The sequence below is a fragment of the Dipodomys merriami genome, unplaced genomic scaffold, assembly GCF_024711535.1.
Source record: "Dipodomys merriami isolate MVZ:Mamm:240054 unplaced genomic scaffold, mDipMer1.0.p SCAF_1, whole genome shotgun sequence".
NCBI lineage: Eukaryota > Metazoa > Chordata > Mammalia > Rodentia > Heteromyidae > Dipodomys > Dipodomys merriami.
Genome location: NW_027202270.1, coordinates 133,248,716 through 133,274,680, shown reverse-complemented (window position 1 = coordinate 133,274,680; position 25,965 = coordinate 133,248,716). Strand labels below are relative to the sequence as shown.

Sequence of the window (25,965 nt, the reverse complement as noted above, 5' to 3'; positions counted from 1 at the left end):
TTCCAGTACTGACAACTATTCAGGGCTACTACTATTTGAGGCATGTGGCATGGTGATTTAAGAGATATCAACAGGGCTGGAGATGTAGTTCAGTGGAACAGTATGTGCTTAACACCTGAAAGCTCTTGGTTTAATCCCCAGCTTGTGGGAGTTAAAGGGAACCACAGATACAGCATCAAAAAGCTTGATAGGAATGCCTGTTATATTAGATGGGCAAGGAGAGATGTTTTATTATATTAAAATTTTCTTCCAGTCCTACTCTAACATGCAGTGTTTTACTTAGCTTCACTGCTACAAGAGGATGAGGTACAAAAGGCCTTCTGACAGTTTCACATTGCAAACAGACTGGGTTTTACCAGTTGGGAAAGCTGAAAGTAGCAGCTAAGAGGACATTTCTGAGGTTTCATTATATCTTGTTCTTCCAGGATTGCTGTCGGCATTGGATCTGGTTGAAGTCAATCCTTGGCTAGCTGCTTCAGAGGAAGAGGCAAAAGCTACAGCTAGCCTGGCAGTGGATGTAATTGCTTCAAGTTTTGGTCAGACAAGAGAAGGAGGGCACATTGTCTATGACCAACTTCCTACTCCCAGTTCACCAGATGAGTCAGAAAATAAAGAATGTGTGAGAATTTAGAACCACTGTGCACTGACACATTTCACAATGGGCATTCCAGAGGTGCGAGTTAAGGGGACATATTAAACAGCTGTCTGGGTCAATACTGCCTTAATGAGAACCCCGTGCATTCTCACAATTGTAAAATTTCACCTCTCCACTTTGGTGACCAATATTTCTGTAAATGTATTTGGTTTTTTGAAGTTCACAAGGCATTAATGTTATACTATGTAAATTTGAAGAAGACATAAACAGCATTTATTACCTTGGTATATCATAGTGGTCTTGTTGTTGTTCCTTCACATTTACGTGGTTTTGTCGCCCTCCCTCATCCCAGTCTGGCAACACAGTACATCCTTGAATGATTAGCCCAAAGCAGCAACATACTTATTTCCATATCCCTAACACCATTCATTCACAGGGTCAAGGATCTGGTCCACAAACACTCCCCAACAGAAGTTCAATGCTTGCGAAAGAATTTGTAATAAACCAGGCCTCCCAGGATGGCTATCTCCAACAAGATGACAATGGAAAGCAGCAGCTTGTTGGTTGTTACTCTACAAAGTGAAACATAGTATGTAGTAGTCAGTAGTCTGAACAACCTCATTTCTTGCTGTCCTAATGCTTAGGATTTTACCTAGGATTAAGGCTGGTACTGTGAAGCAGACTGAGTTTTGTTACACAGCTACTTAGCAGTAAGTTCTTTAGCCCTAACTTAGTAACACTGACTACCTCAAAGAAGTTTGGAAAACCAGGACAATAAATAGCAAAGCACACAACCTCGTTCTCTTTGAAACCTGCACTTTCAAATTCATGATCATCTGGTGATATAGAAACATACTAGTTAGTGTAGATTGGGAGAACAAATTGAAGCAGGCCCTTCAGTGTCAAGTCAAAATCAAGCTCATGGATGGGTTCTCTTACAGGATACTAGGATGAAGAACTGTCTTATGGGTTATGTTTTTCAATTTTTTGTAAACCTCTTCCCTATTTTTCCCTTCTATTCCGTTATTCTTTTGTTTGCATACACATAGAAACAAAGAATCCATTCTCTGGTTCTCATTTTTTGCTCCAGATCTTTCCCTATTCCACAATAGGGAAAAATATGTACACTACTCACTAGCCCCAATTTCATCCTCAATCTCAATGATTTTGTTGTTAGCATTTAACTTGTTGTTGTTATTAAAGTGTATTTACTAACAAGACAAGGATTACCAGGAAAAGGTCTGATTCCCATGAAGGGCAAGCACTAAGTAATAGCAGTAAAAAACTTTTCTAATTAAGGTTTTACAGATATGTTTCAAAGAATATGAAGGTCTATTCCTATACGTATTCTATAAGTGTACAAGTGATGTAAGATGAGATTATAAGTCCTTTGAGTAGACAATTTTTTCACTGTTCTAAATCACAGCAGTACATACATATCCCAAGATAAATTCCTTCATTAAAATTATCTATATAAAACCATATTCTATTTCCTCTGCTATGCTGGGTGGTCATATTAAGTATAGAGGGACTATGTGGTATCAGCACATAGAGAGTTATTAGGATCTTTGTAAATCACTATTTTAAGCTTTTCAGTTTAAAGATACTGAGTTAAAAACTAAAATTGTCAATTGAAATTTTTGACTTTTAAAAACTTACTTTCTGGACATTGAACGGAGAATCTTTCGACTCCTACTCAAATTTTCATTTGTGTTTACCAACTGAGAAAAGAAAATAGCAAATTATTCTCAATTCTTTAAAAACTCTGTAATGTATAGAATTTAAACATCCCTAAATTAACAACGGGCATTAGGTGGTGCGTGGAAAATGCTAACAATTCAAACCAATTTAAATAATGGCTGTTTTGCACAACTCGAAGAAACTGGAAGGGACAAGATGCTTTGTGGTACGGACTGAGGAGGTTGGGAATCACTATCTCCCAGGCTGGTGTGGCAGTGGTAGACTGGGACTAGGCTTCTATTACCTTGGTTAGTCAAAATAGTACAGCTTCTTATGTACCAGGCCAGTGACTATGATGTAACTTAAGATTTGAATTTCATCAGCCAAATTCTAGGAGAGCCTCTTGAGTTCATTTGTTTCTGTAAGTGAGTATGTTACCACTTTTGGGATCTTGGCTACTTTTCTCTTTAACCCTTTGAGGCACCACATCAAATTGTGAAAGGATCTTTTTCTTTTGATCACTGATTCTACGGGTAATCAGAGGGTATTTCAATGCTGCTCCTTGCCATCTGTTCTTATTCCTTCATGTCCTGGGAAGTTGATCTCTCAGCTCTTTCGTGAGGGTTTAAATTCAACAAATCCACCTAGTATGTTCAAAACTCAAAACCCATACAAGCTGCATTCTCTACAGCTTGCCCTGAATATAGCAATTTACTGTGAATTTTCACTAAAAAGAGACATAAATTGTTTATTAATCGTAAAATTGGGACTAGTAGTTATTAAGATGTACAAGAAAATCTCAGCCACGTTGAGCTAATATTTTCCTGTCCAAATCTCAGCCACAGTTATTTTTCAGTTTGGGTTTGCCTTAGTCTATTAAAAATATTGCATACTGCTATTTTCTAAAAGTCCTTATCTAGGGGCTGGGAAGGTGGCTCAGTGGTAGAGTGCTTGCCTTGCATGCATGAGGCCATGGATTCGATTCCTCAGCACCACATAAGCAGAAAAAGCTGGAAGTGGTGCTGTGGCTCAAATGGTAGAGCACTAGCCTTGAGCTGAAGAGCTGAGGGACAGTGCCCAGGCCCAGAGTTCAGGCACCATGACTGGCAAAAAAAAAAAAAAAAAAAGAAGTCCTTATCTAGATTAACTCATAGAGATGGATTATTTTTTGAGCTTCTTATAGTAGCAGTAGATTGGAGGCCCCAATACAATCATCATTTGACCTAAGTTTTAATTTTCTTCCCACAATGATCCTACTTTGGTAACAATAAAAGGTTAGTCTAGATTTGAGTTATAATTTATAAATTTTTAAACTATGTGTGATACTATTTCTTGATGGGAAGTATCACTCTAAATGATAGGCTCTTATCAGAAGCTGGCATTTTTATAACTAATTATAATATGACAGATTCTCTTGCCAATTAATAAAGATGGCATGGCTGCAATCTTATAAATGTGACAAACAAGTTCCTTCAGTCTTTAAGATAATAAGAACAAGCTGGGCACCAGTGGCTCATGCCTATAATCCTAACTACTGAGGAGGCTGAGATCTGAGAATTTCCGCCTGGGCAGGAAAGTCTGTGAGACTCTTATCTCCAATAAACCACCAGACAACTGGAAGTGGTGCTATGGCTCAAAGTGGAAGAGTACTTGTCTTGAACTGAAGAGCTCAGAGACAGCACCCAGGGCCCAGAGTTCAAGCCCCATGACCAGGGAAAAACAAAACAAAAACAAAACAAAAACAAATGCCATACCTTCAGACAATGTGTAAATTGCAGGGATAAAATTACTTCTAAGAAAGATCTTCTCTTAGCTAAACAAGATTTAAAAAATTGAGAAAGGTGGAACAATTTAAAAAACAAAAGGCTACTTATTCCCTGAATTTAAAACTTCAGTAGTATTTGGCCTCAGAATGGTATCCAAGTATAGTGTAAAACCCCTTTTTCCCATTCTTGCTCCCTTCACCATCTTCCAAGACTTACTCTGTTCTTGGTACGTTCCAATTGCTCTCGTTGCTCCCCTAGCTCTTCAATGATTTCTGAGCCAATCTGATCAGTCTCTGTGGCAATCCGATGAGAACGCTCAATACTTTGGGTGGCCCTGTTCAGGCTCTCAGTGCCTTGTAGAAGCAATGCCCTTTGAGTTTGTAGCCGATTCTGACAGGAGTATGGGAGGGAAAAGTTACTTTTTTCATTATAAATTTATTGTCAGCATATTATTTATGACTTCCTTAGGTAAAAAGGATACAGGAAGCAATAATTTGCAATGTAGTTGTCCCTCTATATCTGTGAGGAAATAGTTCTAGATACCTTCCCCTAAGAATGCCTAAATCTACAGATAGTCATGTCCCTTTTATAAAATGAACTATTTAGATTATATTCATCCTCTTGTATATATTAAATCACATCTAGATTATTTTACACATAAACATAATATAATAATACAATGTAAATGCTATATAAATGTTCAGTTAATACAGATGCAAATTAAAAATACTTGTGGTGGAAATCTATTGAACACTCAGGTGCAGTGGATTTATGGAGTGCCAAGTGCACTTTTTTTAATTGTGAAAATACCATAGAGAGAAGTTACAATTACATGGGCAAGGTAATGAGTATATTTTTTATCAAGCATTGTTGCCTCCTCCTATGTTTCCCCTTCCCATCTCCCCCCACTATACTACTACTACTTTTTTTTTTTTTTTGATACTTTTCTGTTTTGGTACTGGGGATTGAACCCAGGATGTTGCACTTGCTAGGCAAGCGCTTTGCCACTGAGCTACATCCCAGCCCTGTCACCTACTGAAGGGGTGACAGTGACCAAGATGCACTGCACCTATAATTTGACCTGCTGAACTGAAACCTCTCTGGAACAACTGTTTAAAAATAATAAAAAATAAATGTACTAAAAACATAAACGAAACCTTATTTTTAAAATATTTTTAAAAAGCAGGGCGCTGGTGGCTTATACCTGTAATCCTAGCTACTCAGGAGGCTGAGAGCTGAGGATCACAGTTCAAAGCAAGCCCGCGCAAGAAAGTCCATGAGACTCTTATCTCCAATAAACCTAGAAATAATAAATAATAATAAATAAATAATAAAATAATAAATATATAGAAATAATAAATAAAACTAGAAAACCGGAAGTGGCACTGTGGCTCAAGTGGTAGAGCACTAGCCTTGAGCTGAAGAGCTGAGAGACAGCACCCAGGCCAAGTTTAAGCCCCACAACTGAAAAAAAAAGAAAAAAACAAAAAACAAAAAAAATGTCAAAACACCAAAGATGCTAATGAAGTGCAAGATCCTAGTAAAGGTCGCATACTAAAGCAGAACCTGAAGTCCAATCTACTTGATTTTCAGAAGTCCTGCAATGCCACTGTTTGTAATACAAGCAAAAATCAAAGACTGAAAAACATGTGGAACCTTTTTGCTGTAGACCAATTCAAACTCATCATAAATATGTGCCTCTTGGACTAGAAATGGCCCAAACTAGGAGGTGTGAGAGCTACCTAATAATGTACACAGCCTGCAACTTTGGTAGTGCTACAAACAAATCAACTCATCTCTCTAGCCCTCAAAAAAAAGGATTCTCTGAAGGTTCCCACATGACTGGTCTTGAAGACTCAGGGACCACAAACTATTCTTTTTCAGCACATAAATTATTTAGAAGCTAGAAACTATTATATTCTGCAAAACACCACCACCACCAAAACCGAAAGTGGCTATATTGTTTTTTTATTTGTGGGTCACAGGGCTTGAACTCAGAATCTCGGCATGGTCCTTGAGCTTTTTCGCTCAAGGCTAGCACTATACCACTTACAGCCACAGTACTATAAATGGAGATTAAAAGTCCCACAGACTTTCCTACAAAGGAATGGCTTTGAACCATGCTTCTCAGATCTCAGCCTCCTGAGTAGCTATGACTACACGTGTGAGCCAGTGGTGCCTAGTGGTGGCTATATATTTTTTTTTGGGGGGGGGGGGCGGGGGTTGGTCATCAGGCCTGAACTCTGGGCCTGGGCTCTGTCCCTCAGCTCTTCAGCTCAAGGCTAGAGCTCTACCACTTGAGCTACAGCGCCACTTCCTGTTTTTTCTGCTTATGTGGTGCTGAGGAACTGAACCCAGGGCCTCATGCAAGGCAAGCACTCTACCGAGCCACCATCCTAACCCCATGGCTATATTCTTGATGAGCCAAAAAGAATCCTACCACTTTGTGCCAAATACATCAAAACCAAAATAACAAAAAACTTTGAAGCTACCATGGTGATTGGGTCTTAGGGAAGGTACTACCTGGCTTTTCTAGATGCCCTCATTTTCTAAATCCCCACCAAAGTTTCACTCTACCTATGATCCTAAGTGCAGATAGCATGAAAACAAAAGCAGCTTTTGTCAGGTCAGAATTAACAATTTTACAAAACAGAGGTACAGCATCAAGTTCAAAGTATACATCATAGGGGCCTAGCTTACGGAGCTAACCATAGAACAGGTGACAACGAGGAATTATCAAGAAGTGAATTCTCAACTGGGCACTGATCCTACAGAATGCAAAGCATGAGAGGATTGTGGACTGAGGTTAGTCCAAGCAGAAAATTAGACACTGTATCAACAATAAGGAGCAAAAATTAGGACTGGAGGCCTGGCCCAGCAATAAACCTAGCAAACTCAAAGACTTGTGTTCAAACCTCAGCACCCAAAAAAAAAAAAAATTCCTAGTAGAACATCAAGTATTTTCACTTAACAAACAGCATGTAGATGAGAAGAAACCACTGAATAAGGTTCAAATACAGCTGGTTACATTAGCCTTTTCTCTAACATTTTTATAACTTCTGATCAAATAATTTTAGAACAAAATAGGAATTTTCATGCCTACTTTTTGTAACAAATGACCAAAGCTGCTTTTACAATGTTTATTTTTAACAAGCTCTACTTGCCTCTTTTAGTTTTTTTTTTCTTTTTCTTTTTTTTGGGGGGTAGGGGGGAAGGGGGTCCAATCGTGGGCCTGAACTCTAGGCCTGGGTGCTGTCCCTCAGCTCTTCACCTCAAGACTAGTGCTCTACCACTTGAGCCACAGCACCACTTCTGGCTTTTTTTCCCCCTGCTTATGTGGTGCTGCGGAATTGAACCCAGGGCCTCATGCATGCAAGGCAAGCACTCTATCCCTGAACTACCTTCCCACTAGTTTCTTCACTAGAGATTTCATGGATCTATTTGAGTTACATCATTCACAAATGACTGTGACTGTTTTGAATCAGAATGTCACCCTACTATCATTCTCAATGTTTTAAAAACTATAATAAAGATGCATCATGAAATAGCATTTGTTTGAAATCCTATTACCACCCTTTCTATATGTTCAGTTTTCAGAAGTGGGCAGACCATTTCTACTTCATACTATATTTGTGGAATATGATACAAGTACAATACATTAAGTTTAATCTAGTTAAGTTTTATTTCCTTAACTACCCAATTTTTCGAGACAACTTCAGAATATAGGTTTTCAATTAGTACATTTTATAAATCAGTATTTTGAATGTAAAGCAATTTGGCAATTTGGTTCACTCTCCATTACAACAGGATAGGGTGTAAGAAAAACTACTACTGGGGGCTGGGAAGGTGGCTCAGTGGTAGAGTGCTTGCCTTGCATGCCTGAGGCCCTGGGTTCAATTCCTCAGCACCACATAAGCAAAAAGAAAAAAGTCGGAAGTGGCACTGTGGCTCAAGTGGTAGAGCGCTAGCCTTGAGCTGAAGAGCTGAGGGACAGCGCCCAGGCCCAGTTCAGGCCCCACAACCGGACCAAAAAAAAAAAAAGAAAAACTACTACTGAGACACACCCTGCTTTTCTCCTGTATTTCCTTGTGGGCCATCTGGAAAACTACAGTAAAGCAAGTTTGGTTTAATTTTGTAACAATACTCTTTTCTTTCATTCTCTTTTTTTTTTTTTTGGATCTAGGATTAGGGCCTGTGTACTGTTTACAACAAAATAGGGCGTAAGAAAAACTATTATTAAGACATACTTTGCATTTCTCCTCTATTTCCTTTGTGGGCCATCTTGAAACTACAGTAAAGCAAGTTTGGCTTAATTTTGTAACAATACTCATTTCTTTCTTTCTTTCTTTTTTTTTTTTTTAAATGTAGGGTGAGGGCCTGTATACTGCTCCTGATCTTTTTTGCTCAAGTCTAGTGCTTGAGCCACACCTCCATATAGACTTTTTGGTAGTTAATTGGACATAAGAGTCTCCTGGGTTATTTTTGCCCAGGCTGGCTTCAAATGGACCCTCAGATCTCAGCCTCCTGAGTAGCTAGGATTACAGGCATGAGCCACCTTGCCTGGCTTAATACTCCGGATAAACTAAAAATCTAGTTAACCAGCTACTTAAGAGGCTGAGGTAGGAGGATTATTTCAGACCAAGAGTTGCCTGGGGCAGAAAACAAAATAAGACCCCGTCTCAGAAAAGAGTTAAAAATCTATATGGGGGCTCCTCTTTGCAAGACCTTCTTTGTCTAGAGTTTCTGCTTACTTTCTTCATTGGCTTTCCTTTCACTTTCAAACTAACTTACTCTGTTTACCTTAAAACAAAAAAAAAACCCCTAACTCGGGTTGGAGGCATGGCTCAGGTCATAGAATGCAAGCCAATGAACAAAAGCAAGCTTCAGATACAGAGTTTGAGTCCCAGTCTTGGATATAAGAATAAATAGTTTAACTGAAGCCAGGTGCAAGTGGTTCTCACCTATAATCCTAGCTACTTAGAAGACTGAGATTTGAGGCTTGCTATGAAAGCTAGCCCAGGCAGAGCATCCTCAAGACTATCTCCAATTAACCAACAAAAAAGCGGAACTAAGAGGTACAGCTCAAGCGAGTGGCAGCTATGAGCAAAAAAGCTGATAGCTCTAGGCCCTAAATTCAAGCTCCAGTACCAGCAAACAAAACAAAAACAAAAATGAAAGTCTAACTGAATTTTTTAACATACATGAGTGATCCTAAAACTTACATGAAATAACGAAAGCTCAAGAAGAAATTAGATCAATAAGTCTAGATAAGAACAGATAATACTGGTATTAACACACAAACCACTCTGTCTTATTGCTTATCCACCTACCTACCTACTCATTCATCTATACAATGAAATCTAAAACAGCATATACTTTAGAAGACCAGAATTAAAATGACCAGGCACCAAAGGAGAGAATGCAAACTAGATGCAAGAAAGAGGACAAAGGTAAAGAAAAACCCACAAAAATTCAGTATGCATCGAGGATGCAAACAATACTTCATAATATGTTTAATTCTTGTTTATTCTTTTCTTTAAAACTGCAGAAACACTTACCATATGTTCATTTTCTAAGGCATATGTGCCATACTTTATGTCTCCTCGGCCCCCAGGTGTGGCTGTCAAAGGTGTAGTCCTCACCTCCCGATGGAGTTTGGCAAGGTCCTTCCGGTAGTTTCGTAGCTTAGACATCATGGGGTTACGGAAAGACAGGGGTGCATACCGTAGTTCTTCCTCCATCTCTGCCAGCTAGGAAGACAGAAAATAATAAGTAGGTGGCTTGATTCTCCCCTCTTTTACCTGTGTATCTAATTAGAACTCAAAACCAGACTACCCCAAATAGCACTTTTATTTGCCTAAGGTGGACAGAGTAAAATCATTAATTTCGCTAAGTTCAGAGAAAATACATAAACATCAAACAAACTGGTAGTGGTGAGATTTAAAAAATGCTATTAATATATTAACTAAAAGAAAGACGGGTTACAAAACTACTATCAAGGATATGCCCAGCTGTATACCGGTATTAGGAAGTGTCCTGTACATTACAAGGAGATGGTTTCCACAGTCTAGTGGTCTGAACTGTTCTTCTGGTCATGAAGAATGAGAAAAAGATACAGATAAGCTTAAGCTGTCACAATTTCTGTGGGATAACTGGGAAGTTGATCTTCTTTGGCTTAAAAAGAAATTTTCCCCTCAGCTTATAATTATAACAAAAGTTAGGGGCAGCTTTTTTTTGTTGTTGTTGTTGGTCATGGGGCTTGAACTCTGGGCCTAAGAACTGTCCCTCAGCTCTTCAGTTTAAGGCTACGGCCCTACCACTTAAGCCACAATGCCACTTCTATTTTTCTGGTGGTTTATTGGAGATAAAGAGTTTCACAGCCTTTTCTGCCTGGGCTGGCTTTGATCTTCAGATCTCAGCCTCCTGAGTAGCTAGGATTACAGACGTGAGCCACTTTACCCAGAAAAGTGGGTATTATTCTTTCAGAGTATTACTAAGGACTTGGATTTTTAGCAGTCATTTTAATGGGTTTGCTGAAGCTAGAGTATAGAACTCTTCCTTTCATCAGAGCACAATTTTCTCCCATAAAGAAAAGCCACAGATTGGGGCTGGGAAGGTGGCTCAGTGGTAGAGTGCTTGCCTTGCATGCATGAGGCCCTGGATTCAATTCCTGAGCACCACATAAGCAGAAAAAGCCAGAAGTGGCACTGTGGCTCAAGTGGCAGAGCACTAGCCTTGAGCTGAAGAGCTGAGGGACAGTGCACAGGCCCAGAGTTCAGGTCCCACGAGTGGCAAAAAAACAAACAAACAAACACAAAAACACACAGATTGTGCTGCATGCTTTGGCTTATGCCTATAATCACAGCTACTCAGGAGACTGAGATCAGGAGTACTTATAACAGTTCAAGGCAAAACCTAGGCAGAAAGTTTGTGAGACTCCATCTGAACAGAAAAAATTGGTGTATATGTTATCCCAGCTACAACAAGAAGCATAAATAGGAAGGATCAACATCTAGGCTGGCCCAGTCAAAGGCGGAAATCCCATCTCGAAAATAACCAAAGCAAATGAGCTACAAGTATAGCTCAAGTACTGGAGTGCCCACCTCATAAGTAACAGACTGAATTTTAACCCCAGCATTAATTAAGAAAAAAAAAAAAAAAGCAGAGTGCTTGTGGCTCATGACTGTAATCCTAGCTACTCAGGAGGCTGAGATCTGAGGATCAGGGTTCAAAGCCAGCCTGGGCAGGAAAGTGCACAAGATTCGTATCTTCAATTAACCACCAGAAAACCAGAAGTAAAGCTGTGGCTCAAAGTTGTAGAGCACTAACTTTGAGCAAAAAGAGCTCAGGGATAATGCCCAGGCCCTGAGTTCAAGTCCCACCAACAACAAAATAAATAATAACCAGATTTCTGAAATCAGCAGAAATTAGAAATCAGCAACTGATTTCTGACAAGGCTTTAAGTAACAACTATGACAACTCATCAGATTCATATAAATCTTATCCAAGGAACCAAATCCAGCTACTATGTTGCTCTTTATAACAAAAAGGAATATGGCAATGGCCAGCTTGTAAGAGATTTTAAAAGTACACTCCAGTAAAGTCATAAAAATGCCTTTTTACTCATACGAGGGTTACATTATAAAAGACTCACATTTTAAAAGTCTTTAAATTTCACTTATTTTGGTTTGTCAGCCCCTCTCAATACCATCTCACTTATTAAGAAATAGTCAAGGGGCTGGGAAGATGGCTCAGTGATAGAATGCTTGCCTTGCATGCATGAGGCCCTGGGTTGATTCCTCAGCACCACATAAGCAGAAAAAGTTGGAAGTGGTGCTGTAGCTCAAGTGATAAAGCGCTAGCCTTGAGCTGAAGAGCTGAGGGACAGCGCCCAGGCCCAGAGTTCAGGCCCCACAAGTGGCAAAAAAAAAAAAAAGAAAAAAAGAAACAGTCAAAATAAAGATAAATAGACAGGAATAGGTAATCTGTAATCAAGACATGACATTACTTATAGAAAGGGCCAATACCAAGTAGAAGAAACAGGACTTGCTTGCTTTCTGTTCTCACCGTTTCATTTGCTTCCTGTTGCTTCTCATCAAAATCTCTGATTAACTTCTTCTTCTCTTCTAGAAAAAGAGCACATTTCAAACACTTATTCCAACTTCCACAAATTTGTAAAAACCACTCCTTATGCTTAGCATGACACTCCCATTTCTGTCCTGGTGGGGGTAGTAATGCCCTAGGAGGCATTCAGAAATGTCTAAGAACTCACAATGACTGACAGAAAAATTGGTACCTATTACCTAGGAAGAAAGAATATTAGGTCACAAGTCAACAGCTTTCCTATGAAACATTTCAAGTTTAACTATTCTCAATCTTTTCTCTTTCTTTAAAGCACCCAAGTACACATCAATAAGAACATTTACCAATACTAGTTCTTGTTCCCACATCTACTGCCAGTGAATCACTTCTTCTATATTTGCTTTTTTTCCTTCTTTTTTTTGGTATTTTGAGATAGGATATCACCAGGTGATAGGAAGCATACCATAATATTCAACCAAGTGGTTGTCCTTTAATTAGGATTTGTATACCAGTCCAAGAATGACTAATCTCAGCTACTAAATAAATCTCTAGAAATAATAAATTATAAATAAGTAATAAATCTACACTAAAATAATCTCTAGAAATAACAAGTTCACTAGGATCTTAAAAATGAGGTTAATTTGATTTTGGCGCCCCAGTGTGGCACTTCTTAGACCTACAGTTTCTACTTGTAGATAACAGTTGCTTTCACAACATACAATATTAAAAAGCATCAGAGCCCTCTAAATCTATTTCTTCACCTATAAACTGAACGGACTTCAGCATCTGAAATTCTGAAGAAACCTTTTCAGATGGTGCAAAACCAAGACTAGAAATGCTATAGTATTTAATATAATATAAAGTGGATTACTAATTATCACCTGATAATTAGTGTCTAGCTATCCAGCCCTTCAGCTCAAGGCTAGAGCTCTACCACTTGAGCCACAGCCCCACTTCCAGCTTTTTTTCTTTTTGCTTATGTGGTAGTGCTGAGGAATCGAACTCAGGTATGCAAGGCAAGCGCTCTACCACTGAGCCACCTTCCCAGCCCCAGTCCAAGAGACTCTTATCTCCAATTAACTACCAGAAAACTGGAAGTGGCACTGTGGCTTAAAATGGTATAGCAATAGCCTTGAGCAAAAAAGCTTAGGGATAGTGCCCAGTCCCTGAGTTCAAGCTCCAGGACCAACCAAAAAAAAAGCAATGCAATGTGAAAACTGGAATTATTGTTTCAATATTCATTTATTTTCTTCCCAACAAGTCATAGTCTTCAAACAAATTCACCCACTCAACAAATATTTACAGGAAGTGGCGCTGTAGCTCAAGTGGTAGAGCGCTCGCCTTGAGCTGAAGAGCTGAGGGACAGCGCCCAGGCCCACAGTTCAAGCCCCACACCGACAAAAAAAAAAAAAAAGAACAGCATTTGGGCTGGGAAGGTGGCTCAGTGGTAGAGCGCTTGCCTTGCACGCATGAGGCCCTGGGTTCCATTCCTCAGCACCACATAAGCAAAAAGAAAAAAGCCGGAAGTGGCACTGTGGCTCAAGTGGTAGAGCGCTAGCCTTGAGCTGAAGAGCTGAGGGACAGCGCCCAGGCCCAGAGTTCAGGCCCCACTACCGGACCCAAAAAAATAACAACAACAACAAATATTTACAGAGCATTTAGCATATGCTCTGTACTCACACTGTCTTAGATGCTTAGAATACAGATTAAACAAAATGCTGAATTAATAATCTAGATTTCCAACTTGAGCTAGCATCAGAAATACCCTGCATGGTTGTAAAAAATCAAACTGTCAAAACAATTTGAGTCAGCAAGTCTGGGAGGGGCTTCAGAATTAACATTCTTGGGCTGGGAAGGTGTCTCTGCCATAGAGTGCTTGCCTTGCATGCATGAGGCCCTGGGTTTGATTCCTCAGCACCACATAAGCAGAAAAAGCCGGAAGTGATGCTGTGACTTAAGTGGTAGAGCACTAGCCTTGAGCTAAAGAGCTGAGGGACAGCGCCCAGGCCCAGAGTTCAGGCCCCATGACAGACAAAAAATAAATAAATAAAAAAATTAGCATTCTAACTAGTTCCCAGATAGTGTGGAAGCTGCTGCTTCAGGGACCACTTAAACTACTGCTTTAATAGAAGGAAGACAGTACACTGTAAGTATCATAATGTAAAGTGCTGAGTATGTGCTCTGGGAAAAAATGTAGTCAAAACATGCATTGTAAAAAGAGCTACTAGAACCTGGGTGCCAGTGGCCCATGCCTGTAATCCTAGCTACTCAAGAGGCTGAGCTCTGAGGATCACGGTTCAAAGCTAGCTTGGGCAGGAAAGTCCGTGAGATAAGAGTCTCTTCACAGACTTTCCAGCCAGGGTTGGCTTTAAACCATGATCCTCTTATCTCCAATAAACTACCAGAAAATGGGAAGTGGCACTGTAGCTCAAGTGGTAGAATGCTCTCCTTGAGCTGAAGAGCTAAGGAACAGCACCCAGACCCAGAGTTCAAGCCCCATGACCGACCAAAAAAAGAAAGAAAAAAGAAAAGAAAAAGCTACTATTATTGTTTATTTAAATGAAACACCAAATTTCCCATGTATTAATAACAACGACCAGTAGCTCTTACTGTAGTCCCAGTATCCTAGGGGCACATATCTCATAATGTGTACATTATCTCATTTACTCCTCACAAAATCCCTGTGAAGTTACAGGTCATGATTTATTTCCACTTCCCAGTTTGTTCAAAATGACTTACAAGGTCATACAGCCATCAAGATAGATTTAATTCAGGCAGTCCAGACTGAGAGTTTTTGCTTTTAAGCTATACTATTCTGCCTCTCAATTCACATTAACATGTTCTCCACAAATGCAATTTTTGTTGTGGTTCTGTTACTAGGGCTTGAACTCAGGACCTGGGCATTGTCCTGACCTTTTCTGTTCAAGGCCAGTGCTCTACCATTGAGTCACAACTCCACTCCCAGCCTTTTGGTGATTAACTGGAGGTAAAAGTCACATGGACTATCTTGCCCTTGCTGGCTTTGAGCTGGCTTTGAATCATGATTCTCAAATCTCAGCCTCCTGAGTAGCTAAGATTACAGGCAAGAGCCACTAGCACCTGGCTTATAAATGTTACCGTGTGTGTGTGTGTGTGTGTGTGTGTGTGTGTGTGTGTGTGTGTGTGTGCACGTGCGTGTGTGTGTGTGTGTGTCTGTCTGTCTGTCTGTCTGTCTGTCTGTCTGTCTGTCTGTCTGTCTGTCTGTCTGTCTCAGGGCCTGGGTGCTGTTCCTGAGCTTTTGTGCTCGTCTATCACTGACAGCTCCACTTCTGGTTTTTTGATACAGATAAAAGTCTCACAGACTTTCTGCTGGAGCTGACTTTGAACCATGCTCCTTAGATTTCAACCTCCTGAGTAGCTAAGATTATCAGCGATTTTTAATGGCAAAATAAACATTTTTCCAGGCTACAATGAAATGCATCATTCATCTCCATTCTACAGGCACCCTTGACATTCTCATCCACAATCCAAACGATGCTTCTCTTACATCTACTTAAGTTCATTCATCCAACTGATCAACTGAAATGCTGAAAACCTTGAAGCCCTCTGTCACTTCTCATACTTGTTCTGTCTTAATTTCTGCCTCAGAACCACCTCTCGGATTTAAGACTCATTCTCAAGATCCCCAGACAATTGCCAGGCGAGACTCCTAAAGCTCTCTGTAGCCTCCCTCTTCCTTTCTATTTATCAGCGCTGTGCTTCCAAACAAAAATCCGTAAATCAGCTGCTTAAAATCCTTTACTGTGATTCTCCGTATAAAGCCCAAGAGTCTTAATGTGTCATGTAGATTACAACCTGGCTGTTTAACTTTCCTCATCTGCTGCTTCTATCCCACAGACCCTAAATTCCATAGCTGGGATTATTCAACTTTGTATATTCCTTTGTGGTCTCCTTCCATTTCCCCTATGTTTGGCAGACTCCCATTTAATCTCTTACATTCCAAACTCCAAAAGTTATGATTCTTTTGTGCTATGGGCTTTTAGCCATCTGGCGAAAACTATGAACCTCTCTTCCAGCGATGCTTTTAGACGCATAAAACAAAAACTCGGCTAGAGCTGGGGAATAATGTCGTTTACGGATAGCCCGCTCGCCTGGTATGTGTGAGGCCCTGGGTTCGATCCCCAGCATGGGGAAAGACAAGCAAATCCTCATCCTATTGAAATATGTTGCCACAGATTTATGACCTCCAATCCTGCTTTCGAGGTGGCCGGGGCGGAGATAGGAAGAAACAACCGGGACCAAGGGGGGTGGGGAAGAACCTAGAGAGATGACCTGCGGACTGACGTCCATCCCCGAGCGCGTGCCCAGCCCACCGCAAGTGGCCGCCGGGAGACCCCGTGCCCTGGGGGGACGTGTGCGCGCGTGCGCGTGGTCACGCAGCTCCTCCTAACCGAACCGCGCCGAGGGGCCCTGGGCTCGGCCCGCCCGGTCCTCACCGGTCCCGGCTGTCCCCAGCAGCCGCTCGGGCACAGCTCGCAGGTCTTCATGGAGGCCACGGAAGATCTCGTGCAGCTTCTCAAAGTGCTCCGAGGAAGCGGCGGAAGTGGCCATAGTGCGGGGCGCGCTGGGGCGGCGGCCGCCGAGATGCCGGGCGCGGGGCCCACTGCTAGCCCAGCGGTCAGCCGCCCAGTCCCGAAGCCATTACCGCCGGCGCCGCGCCACCACCGCCCGGGCCCAGGCGCTTCCGGGGCCGCGGCGGGGTCCTCGGAGCCGGAACGCCCCCCCCCTCCCCCCGCTCAGCCCGTCGCCGCGGGAGCGCCGTGCGCGGAGGCCTGAGGGGAGGACGGGGGAGGGGAGGCGTCCCATCGGCTTCTGGGGCAGCCGCGCCACACGGGGGTGAGCGGCTGTCGGCGGACTGGGAAATACCGGATCCCGGGATGAAGAAGGCGCCGCGGCGAGAGGGCCGGCGGGGACCAGCGGAACGGGCAGCTCGGCCGCCAGCTCCGACGCCCGCGAGGGGGCGCCGCCGCGATGCACGCTGGGAATTGTAGTGCGGCGGGGCGCCCCGACGCAGGCCGGGTCTCCCAGCCGGGGCGCGGTAGGTACGGCGGGGCTCGGGAAGCCTTCGTTGCCAATGCACTTTGCCTTCGGTCTTCTGTGGTTCGCATTCTGCCTAAGCATTCGCCTTCAGTCAGGCAAAGTTGGGCGGTCAAGTAAGTGGTCAGTGTGCCGCCCTCTCCCCTCCCTCCGGCGGCCTCGCCCATTCCTCACAGCTGCTTAAGCCGAGATTCCTGTGCCTGTGCCTAGATAGGTAAATCTGAGCTGCGGGTTTACTCTTGGGTAGTTTATGACTTGGTTTGGAGATGGCTTCAGCAGGTGTCATCTGCCCACTTGTAACAGCAGTACCATCACTTTCAAGACAAAAATTGCCCAGCGCTGGTGACTCACTTGAGCCTGTGATCCTAGCTCCTCAGGAGGCTGAGAGCTGAGGATTGCGGTTCGAAGCCGGCCCAGGCAGGAAAGTCTGTGAGACTTTTTTTTTTTTTTTTTTGCCGGTCGTGGGGCCTGAACTCTGGGCCTGGGCGCTATCCCTCAGCTCTTCAGCTCAAGGCTAGTGCTCTACCACTTGAGTCACAGCGCCACTTCCAGCTTTTTCTGTTTATGTGGTGCTGAGGAATCGAACCCAGGGCCTCATGCTTACAAGGCATGCACTCTACCGCTGAGCTACCCAGCCCGTCTGTGAGACTCTTATCTCCACTTCACCACCAGAAAACCGGAAGTGGTACTGGGACCCAAAGTGATTGAGCGCTAGCCTTAGGTGAAAAAGCTCAGGGACAGCTGCCCGGGCCGAGCTCAAGCCCCATGACCGACAAGAGTCATTTTTTGCCCTCTATACCTACAAATTACAAAATACTGACTGCATGGTTTGCTCCACAGGAGGCCGTTCTCAAACGTGTGCACAGTCCACACTATTAAAAGATGTTGGGGCTGAGAACAGCTCTGTATTACTTCACTGGCCTAGTATGAGCGAGACCTATGGTTCCAACCCCAGCGAGGACGATAGGGGAGATATCCTAAGAGGGGGGGAAAATGCATGTGATTTGGTTTTTTTTAAGGCCCACTATTTTTGCCAGCTTTTCATTGCCCATTGATCCAACAAGTATTGAACTTGCTCAGTTCTTAATATGAGCTGAGCATAAATGACAAGTGTGGCCGGCCACCAGTGGCTCACGCCTGTAACTCTAGCTACTCAGGAGGCTGAGATCTGAGGAACACGGTTCAAAGCCAGCCTGCGCAGGAAAGTCCACGAGACTATCTCCAATAAACCACCCAGAAAACCAGAAGTGGAGCTGTGGCTCAAGTGGTAGAGCGCTAGCCTTGAGCTGAAGAGCCTGAACAGCCCAGAGTTCAAGCCCTATGACCGACAAAAAAAAAGTAAAGTTGATGGCAATGTATTTTTATTCTAGTAAATAAAAGGTTGGTACAAAAAGAGCAAAAAAAGGAGAGCCAGGAACAATCAAAAATGCAGAAGGTGATGTTTGAACTGTGTCATAGAAGATCATGGGGGAGGGAGGTGCAAATTATCAAAGACCCCCAAATTAATGACATAGGAATTGTGGTTGTACTAAAAGTTGGATTCTGAGACGATTTATCCTTTAGATTGAAAACTGCATACTTTTTTTTAAAGTGGTTTTAAAAAAAAACCACTTAAAAAACATAATCAAGAACATTTCTTATTGACAATTTGGTATAAATGAAGTAAAGCATTCATTATTAATGCTTATTCATTGCACTATTATTTAGACTTTTCCAGTTTTCCCATGAAATGACCATTTCTAAATAGTGATTAATGGTCAAAACAAGTTCGAGGGCTGGGAATATGGCTTAGTGGTAGAGTGTTTGCCTAGCATGCCTGAAACCCTGGGTTCAATTCCTCAGTACCACATAAAAAGAAAAAGCTGGAAGTCACACTGTGGCTCAAGTGGTAGAGTGCTAACCTTGAGCAAAAAGAAGCTCAAGGACAGTGCCCAGGACCCCTCAGTTCAAACCCCAGGACTGGCAAAAAAGAAAAAAGTTCGATTTATGTACAAATACAAGACACAAAGACAAGCTTAAAACTCTTCCTACCAAAGTTAAAGTATAATTGTTAATCTGTACAGTCTCCAAGCAAGTAATAGTAACATTACCACTTACTCAGACTTCCTAGGTTAGCATTATTTTTGGCAAAAGCTTTCCAAATAAAATGGAGTTTTAGTAAGCTCATATTTTATCTTTTCTGTCACAGAGCTAGGGCTAAAATGAACCCGAAGGCCTTATACCCCAAGAAAGCACTATACCACCAAGTTAGATGTCCAGGCTCCAAACTAACATCTTAATCTTTTTAACAAGGTTATGTCCTGAAAGATTATTAAATTGACTTTAGTTACCACCGTTAGGTCTTAGAATAGTTTCTGTAAATAACTGGGAGGGAGGGAAAGGGAGCAAGTGGTAGGACAGTAGCTTTGCAATTATAAGTCCCTGAGTTTAGACCCCAGCACTACCCCCAAACAAGTGTTTTTTTTCTGTCTTATGGACCAATTAAGATGGTGCTACATCAGTCTTGTTAACTAGGATGCTCAATTCTTCTATAGCTGTATATTACCTTTCAATTGTTTTCTTAAGTCCTTAACTAGAACCTTCATGTTATACATTTCTCAGGCTTCTAGTTTTTTTTTTTGTCTTTTTACGTTTTAAATTTCATCCCTGCTACTCTTACTTCTTTTTGACTGATTATTCACATAGTCTCCTTACCTTTGCAGTTCATTGGGTCTTTGTACCAATGTCTTTGGCTTGATAGATATCTGATTGTTTAGCTATAGGAGGGTCTAGTTTCATACTGTTGCTTTGTGGCCATTAAGAGTTTTGTGAAAATACATAAGAAGACACACAGATTTATATACAATGACTGAAAAGTCTTTCATTTCTTTTTATGATTTTCTAAGAGAGACTAAGGCACAAAAGGGAGGTTTCCACGGGTCTGGGGTCAGTTTGAAGCCAAGAGGCCCATCTTCTCATAATGCCCTTTTTATTTTATCTGCTTATTGGTCTGAGAATACTGTAGGAAAATGACAGCCTTCCCTCAAATTTCACAAACTTTTTAGGAAAGGAAGCTCTTCTGTGGTTTAGCCATGGGAAAGTGCCTGGACCACAGTAGAGTTGGGCTGTCTGGATAAGTAGTAAGTCCAGGCCACAATCCAGATGCAGTAAGTTTTCCTGAAAGAATTCCAGTGTTGGTGATGCAGTCACTGTGAATTGTGGAACTGAGTCTTCACTTAAAGTGAAGACTGGTTGGATGTAAGGAAGTATGTTGTGAATAAAGAATGAAGAAACTAGCCCATATCTTCATACATCAACCCTGCCAAAGGTTTGATGTTTTTAGGTATTAGGTCTCAGAAGAAAGCTATGAGCTGTGCTGGACATAGGAAGGGTGTCTTTTCCAATGACACAGTTAGGAACTCTAGTAGGTAACAGGAAAAAAGTTAAGTCTGGATAAATCTGGCAGTGTACTGGGTTTGAAGTGGACATGAAGCAAGCAAGGCTAGAAAGTTCTGGTCTTTGTGGTCAAAGTTTTGGCCACCTTGAGAGGAGATTTTTCGCAGAGGACATTACATCTCTGCTATTGTCTTCTTTTGGGTCTAACCATGATGACCCATCAATCCACTGGGAGACCCAGCAGGTCACAGCTGACGTCCCATAGCCGCCTTGCTACCGTTTCATTTCGAGCCTGGGAAGAAACCCATGCCACTTGGCAGTCACTAGAAAACAAAGAGGAAAAAATGATTGAAGAGGATTAATAATGGAGCCTTCTCTCTGCTTGTCATAAATATGACCAAAAACCCAAACAAAATAGGGATCACAGGTGTCCTCCAGGTGCTTCACACAGCCAGTGCTGTCCTATTTCTTCACTCTCCAAGCTTTTTTTTTTGGGGGGGGGGGGCGGGTGGTAACTGGGCTTGAATTTTCAAAAAGCTTATATATGTTCAAATAATAGTGTACAAAAGTTTGCTTCTGCCCAGGTACTGGTAGCTCATGCCTATAATCTTAGCTACTCAAGAGGCTGAGATCTAAAGACTGGGTATGGAGGAGCCAGCCTGGACAGGCAAATCCAAAGAGACTCTTATCTTCAGTTAACCAGCAGAAAGCCACAGCTGGAAGTATGGCTCTAGTGCTAGAACACCAACTGTTAGGAAAAAAAAAAAGTGCAAGGCCCTGAGTTCAAACCCCCAAACCAGTATTTAAAACATAAAAACAGGGCTGGGAAGGTGGCTCAGTGGTAGAGTACTGCCTTGCATGCATGAGGCCCTGGGTTTGATTCCTCAGCACCACATAAGCAGAAAAAGCAGGAAGTGGCACTGTGGCTCAGGTGGTAGAGGGCTAGCCTTGAGCTGAAGAGCTCAGGGGCAGAGCCCAGACCCAGAGTTCAGGCAACACAACCAACACAAATAAATAAAAATTTAAAAACGGGGGCTGGGAACGTGACTTAGTGGTAGAATGCTTGCCAAGCATGCACAAAGCCCTGGATTTGATTCCCCAGTACCACATAAACAGAAAAAGCCAGAAGTGGTGCTGTGGCTCAAGTGGTAGAGCACTAGACTTGAGCAAATAAAGTCAGGGACAGTGCCCAGGCTGAGTTCAAGCCTCAGGACTGGCAAAAAAATAAATAAAATAAAAATTGCTTCTTATAGGTCCAGACTTATATCACATAAACCTCTGCACCATATAAAGGAACATACCTGGACCTCTATAACATACCACATACAAAAATTAACTCAAAATGGACCATACACCTAGATATAAGCTAAAACTATGAAACTGTTGGAACAAACAACATAGACTAGTAAATCTTTGCTTGGGTAAAGCAATGGTTTCTTAGATATGACACCAACAGCCCAAATGACAAAAATAAAGATGGATTTCATCAAAAGTAAATATTTTAGGGGCTTAGTGGTAGAATACTTGCCTATGTGTGTGGCTCTGTGTATGTACACACATACATACACACATACACACCCCAAATTAAAACTTTGTACTTCAAAGGATGCCAGTAAGAAATTTAAAAAAAAAACAATCCATAGGATGAAAGAATATATTTGCAAACCATATGTCTGATAAAGGATTCATATCTGGACTGAAAAGAATTCTTACAACTGTGCCCATGTAATTGTAACTCCTCTGTACAGTATTTTCACAATAAAAAAAAAATTCTTACAATTGAAAATTTTAAGAGGATCACTTAAGAACAAGAAGCAAAGGATTTGGAAAGATATAGAAATGAACTATGCACATGCAAAATGTTCAACAACATTGGCAGGAAAATGAAAATGGCAAAATATTACTTCCTATACACTAGGATGGGTAAAAATCAAAAGGACAGACAGTAACTACTGTTGCCTAGGATATGGATAAAGAGGAACCTCTTCCTCAACATAGTTTCTAGATGACCTGGAAATTCCACTTGCATATATACCCAAGATAAATGTCCGTATAAAAAATATATATGATTATTCATAGCAGTTATATTCATAGCCCAAAAGTACAAACACAAATGTGTTAATAAATAATGAATATATGGCAGGTTTGGTCTTAAGGCCATTTTCAACAAGAAAATATAATGACAAGCTGGGTGCTGGTTGCTTATGCCTGTAATCTAGCTATTCAAAAGGCTGAGATCCAAGCATCAAGGTTCAAAGCCAGCCCAGGCAGTAAAGTACAGGAGACTCATCTCCAATTAACCACCAAAAAAAGTGGAGCTGTGGCTCAAGGTAGTATATTTATCTTCAGCAAAAGCAGTTCAGGGACCACCTTTTTGGTCAGAACCACCATCTTCCAGTAAGTTGCCAAAATGACAAACACACAGGGAAAGAGGAGAGATACTTGATACATGTTCTCTAGGTCCTTCAGGAAACATGGAGTTGTTCCTTTGGCCACATACATGAGAATCTACAAAATGGGTGATATTGTAGACATCAAAGGAATGGGTACTGTTCAAAAAGGAATGCCCCACAAACGTTACCATGGCAAAACTGGAAAGGTCTATAATGTTACCCAGCATGCTGTTGGCATTGTTGTGAACAAGCAAGTTAAGGGCAAGATCCTTACCAAGAGGATTAATGTGTGTATTGTGCATATTAAACATTCTAAGAGCCAAGATAGCTTCCTGAAAGAGTGAAGAAAAATGACCAGAAAAAGGAAGCCAAAGAGAAAGGAACCTGGGTTCAACTGAAGCTCCAGCATGCTCCACCCAGAGAAACACACTTTGTAAGAACCAACGGAAAGGAGCCTGAGCTATTGGAACCTATTCCCTATGAATTCATAGCCTAAGAGATGTAAAAAAATAAAAAACTTCTGGACTATAGAAATGGGGGGAAAAAAGAAAAAAGAAAAAAAAGTTCAGACACAGGAGTGCTCAGATCCTGAATTCAAGCCCCAGGACCAGCACGAAAAGAAAAGAAAAAGAAAGTGTAATTAAAAATCAAGCAATATTCTAACCCCAATCATTCTTTAAACAGACCAGAGTTTGGGATGGGTACTGGAAAAAAAATCCAGGATTTTGAGGTGGCCAATCTCATATGCACATGTGACCCAATTCAAATTGCAGCCCAGGAAGCTGGTGATGAAAGATGACTCCTTAATCTGCAGTGGCATCTATTCATGTACCTTATCCTTTCCTCAACTCCAAATGTCAACTGCATTTGAAATATTGATGGCACTGAAACCAAAGGCCAGTTAGTTCTTGTCAATGTTACATGATGATTAAGACACTTGAAACAATGAAATCACATTTAAAGGGATAAAATAAATATACAAATATCATGAGAAGGCAATCCAAATAATAGTTTCTTTGGTGCTTCTTAAGTTCAGAGAAGCCAAATGGAATATACTGCCTTTCCCCATTTAGCATATGTCCCTTGAGATGTCAGACTCTGAAAAGCTAAAAATAAGTATGCAAGAAAAACTGAAAGATTAGTACCACAAGAGAAAACTACCACTTAGAAGTTCTCTAGATATTATGTACAAATTAATCATTTTGGAGTATCTTATCTGACACAAAATGTTTTAAATGCCAGTGTTATAGGTTTCATTTTTAATGAAGTAACTTTTTGCCTCAAAACATCCACAATGACTTAAAATTTTTTTTGGGGGGGGTCCGGTCGTGGGGCCTGAACTCTGGGCCTGGGCGCTGTCCCTCAGCTCTTCAGCTCAAGGCTAGGGCTCTACCACTTGAGCCACAGCGCTACTTCTGGCTTTTTTCTTTTTGCTTATGTGGTGCTAAGGAATCGAACCCAGGGCCTCAGGCATGCAAGGCAAGCGCTCTACCACTGAGCCCCGACTTTAAATTTTTTTTAATGTTTAAATTTTTCACTTAGAAGAAAAAAAATAAAGCATAAAATAAATTTGTCATTTTGGAAAAAAAATAGCCAAGTCAGGCATATGTCTAGAATTCTAGTACTTGGAAGACTGAGGCAGGAAGTCATGAATTCAAGAACCACCTATATTACATGGTAAGATCCTAGCTAATAAGTAAACAAAACTGTGCTAGGCATGGTGCTTCACTCCTGTAAATCCCTAGATGCTCAAGAAATGGAGATTGGGAAGGTTGTAGCTTGATGATGGACCAGGCAAAAAGTTAGTGAGACCACATCTCAACAAGAATGATGGCATATACTTGTGGTCCCAACTACACAAGAGGCCATAGGTGGGAGGGTTGTGGTATGAGTCTAGACAAAAACCTAAGTCCCTACCTGAAAAATAAAAACTAAAAAAGGAGTCGGGCGCGGTGGCTCATGCCTGTAATCCTAGCTACTCAGGAGGCTGAGATCTGAGGATCACAGTTCAAAGCCAGCCCCAGCCCTGGCAGGAAAGTCCGTGACTCTTATCTCCAATAAATCACCAGAAAACCAGAAGTGGCGCTGTGGATCAAGTGGTAGAGCACTGGCCTTGAGCTGAAGAGCTGAGAGACAGCACCCCAGGCCCAGAATTCAAGCCCCATGATCAACCAAAAAAAAAAAAAATTAAAAAGGTATATAGTTATGGTACAAGTAAGAAGGGCTCCTTCTAGCAAGTACAAAACTCTAATACCCTAAAGTCCAAACACTGATATAAATAAAAATAAATACAAATAAATAAAACACAATAGATAAGCACAGATTTCATATTCTAAATGAAAGTCACTGAATACTACATGCCATATGCTACCCTTATGTGACATGTCCAATTACAGGCAAACCCTGAGGCACAGACACTAGATTAATAGAATAGGCAGAAAGAACAGCCAGTAGTACGAAGGCCTTAGGCTTCAACCAAACTAGACTTGTGTTCATTTCTAGACAATAGACTGAGCTTTCCTTTTGAAGATCAACAGCAGTCCAGTCTGTAGCATGGATTCTTCCAAAATCTATTCAATAATTGCTAAGTTATAGATTAGAAGCTGACTTTGTTTAAGCTAGTCAGTCAAAACTAAGGTAAAGAGGGCTGGGAAGGTGGCTCAGTAGTAGAGCGCTTGCCTTGCATGCATGAGGCCCTGGGTTCCATTCCTTAGCACCACATAAGCAGAAGAAAAAAAAAAGCCAGAAGTGGCACTGTGGCTCAAGTGGTAGAGCACTTGCCTTGAGCTGAAGAGCACAGGGACAGCACCCAATCCCAGAGTTCAAGCCCCACAACCGACCAAAAAAAAAAAAACAGTCAAGCCAAGCCAAGTGCTTGTGGCTCATGCCTCTAATCCTAGCTACTCAGGAGGCTAAGGTCTGAGGATCACAGTTCAAAGCCAGCCAGGCAAGAAAGTCCATGAGACTCTTACCTCCAATTAACCACCAGAAAACAGGA

At 41.6% G+C, this 25,965-nt stretch overlaps 3 protein-coding genes and 1 pseudogene across 5 annotated transcripts in view; 2 read left to right on the top strand and 2 right to left on the bottom strand.

The window, feature by feature from the left end:
* LOC138833170 (arginase-2, mitochondrial-like) overlaps positions 1 to 882 on the top strand; it is a 32,752-nt gene extending 31,870 nt beyond the window's left edge. The window contains exon 8 of the mRNA XM_070031532.1: positions 426 to 882. Within this exon, the coding sequence (XP_069887633.1) occupies positions 426 to 631 (206 nt within the window). The 3' untranslated portion in view covers positions 632 to 882. The remainder of the gene's footprint in view (positions 1 to 425) is intronic.
* On the bottom strand, positions 842 to 16,854 carry LOC138833176 (vesicle transport through interaction with t-SNAREs homolog 1B). 2 transcript variants are annotated; one of them, XM_070031543.1, is made up of 6 exons: positions 16,599 to 16,854; positions 12,109 to 12,167; positions 9,600 to 9,791; positions 4,258 to 4,431; positions 2,255 to 2,316; positions 842 to 1,167 (listed from the first exon to the last, which is right to left on the bottom strand). In XM_070031543.1, the coding sequence occupies exons 1-6, from the start codon at positions 16,711 to 16,713 to the stop codon at positions 1,071 to 1,073; spliced, it is 699 nt and encodes a 232-aa protein (XP_069887644.1). In that variant the 5' UTR covers positions 16,714 to 16,854; the 3' UTR covers positions 842 to 1,070. The 2 variants fall into 2 exon arrangements, with proteins under 2 accessions (XP_069887644.1, XP_069887652.1); XM_070031551.1 differs by lacking the exons at positions 12,109 to 12,167; positions 16,599 to 16,854 and adding an exon at positions 12,069 to 12,091.
* Positions 16,855 to 20,033: 3,179 nt separating this feature from the next.
* Positions 20,034 to 25,965, bottom strand: part of Rdh11 (retinol dehydrogenase 11) — a 16,226-nt gene continuing 10,294 nt past the window's right edge. For both annotated transcript variants that reach the window (XM_070031500.1, XM_070031509.1), the window contains exon 7: positions 20,034 to 20,897. In XM_070031500.1, coding sequence (XP_069887601.1) covers positions 20,795 to 20,897 — 103 coding nt within the window. In that variant the 3' untranslated portion in view covers positions 20,034 to 20,794. The remainder of the gene's footprint in view (positions 20,898 to 25,965) is intronic.
* On the top strand, positions 22,762 to 23,720 carry LOC138833163 (large ribosomal subunit protein eL21-like; annotated as a pseudogene).

Excerpts from the sequence above, each read along its gene's own strand:
- LOC138833176 (XM_070031543.1), bottom strand. The coding sequence starts at position 16,713 with ATGGCCACTTCCGCCGCTTCCTCGGAGCACTTTGAGAAGCTGCACGAG. Across the intron at positions 2,317-4,257 it reads TGGAACGTACCAAGAACAGA|TTGGTAAACACAAATGAAAA; the intron begins GTAAGTCTTGGA and ends TTCTTTTCTCAG. Across the intron at positions 1,168-2,254 it reads CTCCGTTCAATGTCCAGAAA|AGTAACAACCAACAAGCTGC; the intron begins GTAAGTTTTTAA and ends TTCACTTTGTAG.